This window comes from Hyperoodon ampullatus (assembly GCF_949752795.1).
Source record: "Hyperoodon ampullatus genome assembly, chromosome: 2".
Classification (NCBI taxonomy): Eukaryota; Metazoa; Chordata; class Mammalia; order Artiodactyla; family Ziphiidae; genus Hyperoodon; species Hyperoodon ampullatus.
This window is the reverse complement of record NC_136915.1, coordinates 21621299-21631194: the sequence shown is the minus strand read 5'-3', so window position 1 is coordinate 21631194 and position 9896 is coordinate 21621299. Positions and strand designations below refer to the sequence as shown.

General features: G+C 56.8%; 1 protein-coding gene across 1 annotated transcript; it reads left to right on the top strand.

The window, feature by feature from the left end:
- Positions 1-2659: 2659 nt before the first annotated feature.
- On the top strand, positions 2660-8282 carry ZNF683 (zinc finger protein 683; the record flags this gene model as incomplete). Its single annotated transcript, XM_079720298.1, has 5 exons — positions 2660-2773; positions 3414-3618; positions 5014-5708; positions 6813-6941; positions 7959-8282. The coding sequence occupies 5 exons, from the start codon at positions 2660-2662 to the stop codon at positions 8280-8282; spliced, it is 1467 nt and encodes a 488-aa protein (XP_079576424.1).
- Between the last annotated feature and the right edge of the window lie 1614 nt (positions 8283-9896).

Genomic DNA, 9896 nt, shown 5'->3' with positions numbered 1-9896 from the left:
ACCCCTGTCCACCCCTCCAGCTCTTCTGCTCTGGACACTGATTCTTTTCTGAGGCCTCCCTGGTGTTTTCTGCTCAGCACTGAAGGCTCCTCAACCCTGCTTCCCCTCCAGGATCATTTCTCAAGCCCCCTCTGGTCTCCAAGGACTTGCCTTGGCCTGGGTCTCTCATCTGGGTCCAGGCATTGGTCCAGGTTTCCCAGGAGGCCATGGTCTTACCCCTTGTGCTACCCCTCAGGGGGATGTGGGACATGGTGACATGGTGACATCTGAGTGGACCTGGAGGCTGACAAGACAGAGGACCTGGCAAGGCCCAAGAGATGGGAGCAAGGAAGGGATTGGCAGGTAGAGGCTGTTTCCAGTGGGAACTTGAGGGAATGTGTCCCCAGCCCTCCTCCTGGGACACTCCTAACCAGGCCTTTCAGGGATTGGAGATCTGGAAATCTCCAAGGCCATTTTCTTTTTTGTTCCTAACCAAGAGGTTGTACAATTTTCTGTGAGCTGGGAGCAGAGTGTGATGCCAGGAGGGGGCAGAGTTGGCAGATGGAAGCCAGAGGTGTGTGTGAACCCTCCTTCAAGATGTGGGTGGGGCCTTCTGCGGGTACCCAGTGAGACTCTTGCACCCCTAGATTCCAGGCAAGGCTGGAGGGGAGGCAGGTTGTGTCCTGGGAGGCTGGGAGGGCTCCAGCTTTGGGAAGTGGAGTTCTGGTTGACCAAGATGGCAAGGAGTGCCATGGGAAGGGGTCCTCACTAACCTGAAGGATGCTGAGAGGGCAACTGGTATGTGCAGGGTTGGTGGGGGGAGAGGATGGGGAGGGTGGTCTGGGCCTTGGGAATGGCACTTCGGAAGAGAGCATGGGGGGCAGAAGTGAAGCAGTGGGGGTGGCATTGGGGGTGGGCTGACATTGCCAAGAGACAGTGGAACCTGAGGGTTGGCACTAGAGAGCCCTTGGCTATTTGCTGTGTGACTCTGAGTGAGTTGCTGGGGGGTGATGCACCTTCTCCTGCTCACAGGAACGATGAAATTGCTTAGCCTAAAGCTGTTTCTGGCCTAAAGTGTCTCCCTTTTGATATCTAGTCATGCCTTACTAGCATTTTGCTGTGTCTTTGAATTATCTCTTGCCCAGAGTGGGGCGCCTCAGCATTCTATCTAAGTTAGAGAAAGGATTCCCCAGAACTGAGAAATCAGAGATGGGATGAAGAGGAGGAAGATATATTCGCTTCCTCCTGGGCCCCTGCTGTGTGAGATCGGATTCCTGCTTTCTCCCCTGCCTCACCCTATGTTGCCTGCTCTTGTCTCTGCCTGTTTCTGTCCCTGTCACCACTGTCACTGACTTCCCTGTCAACATCATTGCCCGTCTCTGTCCCCGTTGGGCCCGCACCCCTGGAAGGACCCCAGCTCCAGCCTCTGAGCCCTACTCTGTCCCCCTCCTGCTCAGCCATCTGAGTTCTCTGAGAACCAGAGTTAACCACACCCCACTCCATCCCAGCCTGCACACTGAAATCCCAGTAGCTCCAGTTTACTGTGGCCCCAAGCTCTGGCAGTGTTGTCTCAGGTAGGTAAAGGCAGGTGGGCGGCTCGCCCTTGTCAGGTCCCAGAGGGCCCCCGCCTGCCTCCCTGCCCCCCCTTCCTATTTGTGGCAACTTCAAATGTAGCGCCTTCCTGTCACCTCTCACACCCACGGGGGCCTCAAACACAGACAGAGGCTGGCTGCCCACCTGCCCACCTGCTTCCTTCCCCAGCCAGAGGGGACTTCTGCCGAGCCAGGTGAAGAGCCTCACCCAGGCCGCCTCTCCTTCTGGGGTGTTCTGAGACCTGGGGCAGGTCAGGAGGAGTCAGGGAAGAGGAAGAGGAGACCGGGTTTTGGAGGAATGAGACACCCGCATGAGGGTGCCAGGCTCCGAGGGGCACCGGGGGTTAAGGAGGGTTACGGGGGGGAAGGGGAAGGGCCTCGGGACACTTGCCAAGCTGCGTGGTCCCTGGGCTGTGCGGCCCTCAGTGAAAGCAGCAGAGAAGTGAGGTGCTAGCCGAGCAGACAGCTGGCACAGGGCAGCCTCCTGTCAGGCCAGTCAGGACCGGGGGACTCTGGGTGCGCTCGCTCAGACCGCCCCTGCTGAGGAAGCTGAGCCGGGGAAGTCTGGGTGGCAGGACACTGGGGCTTCCTCAGTGGCCCAGAAAAGCTGTGTGGATGAGCTGGGGGGCAGGGGCGCCCCTCAGTGAGGAGCCTGTGGTTGGTAGAGTCTTGGAATAGCTTCTCAATTCCCTGTGGCCCTGAGGAGGTCTGGAATGTTTCCTCAGATCTCTGAGCTCACCTGGAAGTACCTCCATGAGGACCTTCCTCTCTCCTCCCTTCCCCAGGGATGGGGATCAGGCCAGCTCTGCTCTTTGCCTCTGATTGGCCAGTCTCCATTCAATCCTCTTCTTGCCCCTACCAGGAAAGCATCATTGGCTTTGATGTCATCGCTGAGAGAGTCCTTTCACATCAGCCAGTCCAACCCTCCCAGTTTGCAGATAGGGAAACTGAGGCCAGGAGGGGCAGTGACTGACTCAAGGTCGCACAGTGGTGTCCTGGGAGAGCCAGCCCTCGAAGACAGGCTCTTATTTGGAGGACCTTCACTGCTCACCAGTGACTGACCTGTCTTCCCAGCAGGTAGTGGGGGCATGAAGGAGGAACCCACTCCAGAGTTGGGTTGTTGCCACAAGACTAAGCCCCTGGGGAGCACAGGAGGCTCCCTGTCCCCCTACTCGGACTTCCAGCTCTGCCAAGGCGATCAGGTAAGATGCGGTCCCATCCCCAATTTTGAGGCCAGGTTGCTTCTGGAAGGAGGGGATGTTAGGAAGAAGTAGGGGGAAAATCTGAAGGGACCTAGATTCCCCTGGTCCTGAGCACCCCTACCCCGGCACATCATGGGAATGGGCCCTTGGAAGTGCCAGAGACCCTCTCCCATGCCCCAGGGGCCCGACTCTCCTGTGAGGCATGAGAAGGGACAGGGCCATGCAGGAAGCTTGGCTGTGTGACCGTGACCTGGGCCTTAGAGGGAGGAGGCTCAGGGCCCTCCTGTGGGGTACACAGTCTTTGATGAGGATTTTCTCTAAGTTCACCTTGGCTCCATTCAAGTAGATAGTCTGAGGGTGGTCAGGAAGGAAGGGTAGGAGGAAGAACAGGGCTGAGTGAGGGGTTCTGGGGCAGGGGGAGGGTAATCCTGGGGATGGATGTGTAAGTCCCTTGGGAACGCGGATGAGGGCAGGAGAAGCCATTTGAGTGACAGACATGGTGGAGGCGGGTGTATGTTGGGGGGTGGTCTTAGCTTCTCCTCCCCCTTTGGAAATTAAACTAGGGGTGGAACCATCTCAAGGGACTATCCCAGGGGACTCCCAGTCCCTAGCCCCCAAGTCCCTTCCCCCTGCCCTCCAGGTCTTCCCAGCCTTCAGGCCACTTCCAGACACAGTGGATGCCCGTGGCCCGTCCTGTGCCAGCTGGCTGTGCCCCTTGCCACTGGCACTGGCCAGGTCTTCCCTGTCAGCCTGCCCTCAGGGCCTGGACGTATACCTGTGCACCCTGCTGTCGGCACCCCCGGGCACAACCCCGCAGCGTCTCAGAGAGGATGCCTTGAGCACAAGTAAGCCCAGGGCACGGGGCTGCACCTTGGTGGAGGCTGGAGGTGGGAAGCACTGTTAGGTCTGGGGATGAGAGACATTGCGGACCCAGTGTCACTCGTGAGGACAGAGCCTCAAGCACGCGTTACTGCCACATTTTGAGCTGGAGCTCTGCCTGGGGGTGCGAGGGGCTCTCAGGTGGTGACACGTGAGCAGAGGTGAGCAGAGGAGGTGGGCAGTGGTTTTCTCAGGCATGGGTATGGGGTCTGGTGTAGGCGTAGCTATTCCCGGCGGGTTGAGGGTGGCGCTTTGTCTGCCTAGAACGTTTGAGCTAGAGGGGCCTATTTTATAAGACAGGAGCCCTGACTGGGAGTCAGGGAGTCGGGGGTGGAGTCCTGGTTCTGCCCTTTCTGGCTCTATGACATCATGGAGGCCAGTTTCTTCTTCCACAAAAGTACAATCTCACTAACCTATGTTCTACGTTTATTGCTTACGATACCCCCATTTCCTTATGCAACTCGATCTGGGGGGCAGGGACCATGCTGCTGTGTCCTTTATTTCCCCAGCACAGAGTAAAGCAGCTCAGTAAAGCTGGTTGAGTGAATAAATGAGGATCCAAGCAGACAATCTACTTTTTAATCTTTATACTTATTTAGTATTTTACTTTATATCACTCCCAGTTTAACTCCTGCCTCACCGGCTGTTGCACCTCCGTCTCCCTTGCTTGCTCTCCATTACTTAACTCCTAAGTCTTCCCCTGCTCAGGAACTCAGTCCAGAGCTGCCGCCTCATCCCTGCCCTCCCCTCTCCTCCCCTGTTCCCATCTCCTCTCTTCTCCTCTCCTCTCTCTTCTTTCCCCCCTCCTCTCCTGTTCTCTTTACCTAGAGTAGCAGTTTGATAGAACTTCCTGCAATAATGGAAATGCTCTGTACTTGTGCTGTCTGATACCATACCTACTGAGCCTTTTAAGTGTGGCTAGTGCAAGTGAGGAACTGAAGTTTTTACTGTACTTATTTTAATCAATTTAAATGTGTCTGGTGGCTACCGTTTTGGACACAGCAGATCTAGGACCACCTTTTATGGGATCTCATTTGGGCCCATGGCACCCAGATTTATGTCTCCAGCTCAGGCTGCTCTGTTAATCTCCAAACCAATTCACCCAACTGCCCACTTGACTTCTCCACCTGTACATCTAATAGGTTTCTTGAATCGATCGCTTTCACTCTCTGAAATTATTATGCGCTGCACAAATTCTAGCCTCTTTTATTGGCAAGGGCAATTGCAGACCAGGAAAGCCCAGAGAGGGGAGATGCCGTGCAGGCTAGAGCCCTCTTTCAGCTCTGAGCCAGGCAGGTTGATGCAGAGCAGAACTTTACCTGAGTCTGTGTGGCCCTGACCGTCTTCCCTTTCCTGCTCAGGGCACCAGCCACCAAGGCGGCCTGCCGGCTCCTCCAATGGCGAGAAACTCACAGCCAAGTACCCTCTGAGCAGGGACAAGATGGGAAGCCAGCTGGAAATAGCTGGCGAGGGGTCCCCCGGCCCACCCTTCTCTCCTCACAACAGCTCTTTCCCAAACCCTTGGCAAGAAAAAAAGAGCCCCAGCCCCTTGACTTTCTGGTCCTGGCCCCCACCCACCCCCATTTCCAAAGAGCTCCCATCCCACCTCCACCCGTTCTATCCTGCATACCCACTTCTCCTGCCCTCACCTTACCTGGTCACTTGTGGGGGCCTACCTTCTGTGCAGTGTCCCCCCCTCTTCATGCTGCCCCAGAACACCTCCTACACCACCATGGCTGTGCCCAGCTTGCTGATGAATGTCTATGAGGCTGGGCACTCCAGCACCCAGTGGGAGACCCTGTACCCCTACCCAGGGGCCTCTCAAGCCTCTGGCCAAATCCAACCCTCCCAGGCCTGGAATCCAGGCTCTGCAGCTGCCAGGACCGACTCCACAGGGCTGGAGCATGCTGGCTGGGTGGTTGCAGCAAAGTCGGCCCTGCCGGGTTCCCAGGTGGGCTCTTCGGCGTTGCCTTATCCGCTGAAGAAAGAGAATGGCAAGATCCTGTACGAGTGCAACGTGTGCAGCAAGAGCTTTGGGCAGCTCTCCAACCTCAAGGTATCTGCCTCTGGGCTCCATGGCTCCCCTCGGCATCCTTCGATGACCCCCCTGCTCCCATCCTGCTTCTGGAATCAAGGACCTTACAGCCAGAAGGAACGCCTGGGCAACCTCTAGGGCCTATGACCTTGGCTGGTTCATTTGGCCCCTCAGTTTCACATCCGTAGAGACGAGTCCTCTCCACACTAAAAGACTGTCTATGAGATCCTCTCATTTAAGTTAAAAATAGGGAAACTGAGAAAAGATTTGCCCAAAGTTACCTTGATTTAATGGTGCAGTCAGGTCTTGATCTCAGTCTCTCAACATCTAGGGCAAAGTCCTTTCTTGAACAACCATCCTCTCTGATTCCCAGTTAAGCCTCCTCTTGTCTACTTATTTGAAGTTCAGGTGGGGGAACAGGTAGATTTTAGTGAGTCTAGACCACAGACCTGACAACCAGCCTTTTTCATGTGGGATCCTGCACATCAGCACTGTGCTGTTAAGCATCATTATAGGCATCGTCCAGCAGGGGGCAACCATGGGCACATCTCTGTGTATCAGCAAAGGCTGGAAGCTGGGGGGAGCTGGTACCTGCTGAAGTTGAGGAAAAGTTACGGTTATTGGAGAACAGCCCTTCTGCATCCTCTAGGGCATGAATTCTTAAACTTTAACGAGCCTCAAACCACCTGGAGAGCTAGTAAACATGCATATTCCTAGGCTCAGCCCCAGAAATTTTAATTCAGCTGGTCTGGGGTGGGGCCTGAGAATCTGCATTTCTAACACCCTCCCAGGTGATGCTGATGCTGTGGGTCTGTGGACCATACTTCGAGAAGCACTGCACAAGATACACACACACACACACACACACACACACACACACGGGGTACCCCTCACCTGGCCTGCTGACCACAGCCATCTCCCCTCTTGCAGGGCAGCAGAGAGAGAGAGGGGATCCTGGGGAATGGTAGATTGGCCTTCAGGGAGGTGATACAGATGCAGGGGGATTGAGAGGCCTTGATGCCAAAAGGGGGCCCTATGGGGATGTGGGTAGAGATTTGAAGAGGATCCCCGGCCCTGCTGGAGGGCTCTGGGCAGTTGGCAGCATTTCTCCCACACCTGGCTCAGGTCCATCTGCGTGTGCACAGCGGGGAGCGCCCGTTCCAGTGTGCCCTGTGCCAGAAGAGCTTCACCCAGCTGGCCCACCTGCAGAAGCACCACCTGGTGCATACTGGGGAGCGGCCCCACAAGTGCCCGGTGAGACCATCCTCCCCCTCCCCTGTACTCCTGCAGGCTGTGGAAGAATTCTAGGCCCCTGGGGGGTGGCACCCATGGCCTCCATTCCCCAACCATCCTGAGCAAGTGGAGACAGGACAGGAGGCAATGGTTGGGGGGAAGAGGGAGGTGGAAGGGAAGGGCCAGGACGTGATATTGGAGGTCACCCCCTGGGCCTGGAGAGGAGAAAAGAGATGTATGTCTGTGGGGGGAGAAGAATGAAGTTAGGGGTCCTGGGGATACCCATTGCCTACTTCCCAGCATAGTTGGAGGAGTTAATGCTATAGTGTGTGCAAAGTATATAAACACTACTTATAACATCAGCTCAATGTTAGTTCCCTCCCTCTTTGAGCCTCACCATGTCCCTTGGGAGGTCAGAAGGGCCCGGACTCTTTCCCTGTTTTAAAGAGGCAGAAATGAAAGCAGCATAGTGGTTATAGTCCGGGCTACCTGGGTTCAAATCCTAGCTCTGCCTCCAACTTGCTGTGTGAGCTTTGGCTAGTGGCTTCACTTCTGTGAGCCTCTGCGTTTTCATTGTAATATAGGAGTAGTGCTTAGTCCTGCTTCTCCAGAGTCCTGGAGAAGACTAGTACACGAGACCAGTTCCTGGCATGTAGCAGCTCCCAGAAAATGTTAATTACGTCCACTGAAGCTGCAGCCCCACGCATAAGGGTTCTATGTGATTATCTCATTCAGTCCACCATACCTATGAGGTTAGGTATTAATACTCTCATGTTACCAATAAGGAGAGCAAAGATCAGAGAGGGGAAGTCACCTATACAGGGTCATGCAGGGAGTAAAAGAACCCAGATACTAACCCAGTCTGACTGGCTACAATCTGCCAGACACTGTGGGTCCCAGGGAGGAATCATGGGGGGAAAGCTTCCAGGCCTGCATTACAGGGAGGTGGTAGGGGGGTATTTTCAAGATGGGGAGGGGGAGCAGAGATCCTGGGTCAACCAGGTGGGTAGAGCTGACGCCAGTGCCCATTCCCATCAGATGTGCCACAAACGCTTCAGCAGCTCCAGCAACCTCAAGACTCACCTGCGCCTGCACTCAGAGGCCCGGCCCTTCCAGTGCAGTGTCTGCCCAAGTCGCTTCACCCAGCACGTTCACCTGAAGCTGCACCATCGGTTGCATGCACCACGGCCCTGCAGCCTTGCTCACACCCACCTGCCCCTGGCGTCTCTTGCCTGCCTTGCCCGATGGCACCAGGGGGCACTAGATCTTGTGGTGGCCCCATCAGAGAGGCAGATAGACTGGGACGTGGACAAGGTCAAGGTGTCCTCAGCATCCTGGGGAAAGCAAGGGCAGCCAGCCTGAGCAGTGGTGCCAGGACTGCCCTGGGGAGGGGGCCGGGGCAGAGGCAGACAAATTAAAGGATTTTCTCTATGATGAGTTGAGGCCTCCTGAGCTTCAGTAGCGGAGGGGGAGGTCACCATGTATTTGCCAGACTTCACACCCTACTCCACCTGGCAGTTCAGGGAACACAGCCAGGAAGAGACTATGCTACCCACCGCGTGGGGTGGGTGCCTGCAGCCATCTACTCTGGCTGGGTTTGAGTTCCACTCTGTTTGGGACCTTTCTGGGACCAGCCCCACCATCTCAGCTCACCGATGGACAGTCCAGCCTTCCAGGTCGCTGCAAGGTGCAGACCGTGCTGCCAAGCACAGAACACACTGCCTTCTTTTCTGAACAGATGTTCCAGCACCTGCCCAGATGCCTGTCTGCTGCTTCCCGCAACGTTCTTGTCTCACAGTTCCTACGTGCCCCCTCAGCTGGTACTCCCTGCCGTGGTCAGGTGCGGCATACTCCTCCCTCTGTACATGCCAGGATCTGAGCTCCCTGTGGGAGAGGCAGGAACACAAGGATATCAGTGTCCACTCATGACCCACAAGCAAGATGTCCCCCCGTGTGTCAGGACCAGTCATCACAGAGGCCAAACGGCTAAGGAGGCACCAAGCTCGGGGAAAGGGGTAGAGGTCCTGCAAGGACTGCCGGCAGGGAAGAACTGGCAGAGAGCCTGGGGAACTGGGACCCTCCTGATGGTCTTTCTTCCTGCAGTCCCAGAGGATCCCCCAATGTGCAAGGTACCCCCCCCCCGAGAGTTAAGAGAGGTAGCATCAGGTGGGAAAGGGTACTGCCCTTTGGGGGTACAGGAGGCCCAGGTTATAATCACAACAGTCTAATCACAACAGTCATAATAGCTGGCCAACTTCCAGCAGGGGTCGCCGTTCCCATCCCTGTGGGTTTCGGATAGGCTTCCCCACCAGGGGAAGATTCCCCCACAGGCGAGCTTCCCGCTGTGTCATAGGGTCTCCAGGATCGAGAGAGAGAACTCTCATAAGGGCCCACCATGGCAGGGTAAGGGCAGGGTCGGCGTCGGTCCCCACCAGTATCGAGGTCTAAGTTCCAAGCCCACCCTGTCACCCTTTTGGCTCCGCCCAACATGCCAACCAATCAGGTTAGCCCCCCCAATCACGCCCATTCCCGCCCTTGGCTCCGCCCCTGCGTCCCAGCCCCTCCTTCTCCGGGAGGGCGGGAAAGAGCCTTGGCTCAGTCCAGCCTCCTGGCCCCTTCTAGGCCCAGGACCCTCCTTTCCGTCCTACTTTGTGCAGGCCCAGCTTGAAGGCTTCCAGCACTGGGACCCGGTGGGCCCCTGGCGCTTCCGGGGGCCTAAAGAAGTAGCGCAGACAGGGCCGAGAGCTGGAGCGGGGCGGGGGTGGGGTGGGGGAAGCAGGGGGGGTGGCCCGGGTGGGGACGACCCCTGCAGAGCGCACCCCCTGCCCTGGGGCTTGGGCAGCATCTGGATCGGTCCTCACCCCGCGCCCGCACTGCGGGCCGGGCGCTGTTTGCTCAGGGAGGCGGGCCGGAGGAGGCGTTTCTCTGCAAATGAGCGGGATCCGGGAGGCCCCCGCGGCCCGGCACCGGTCAGGT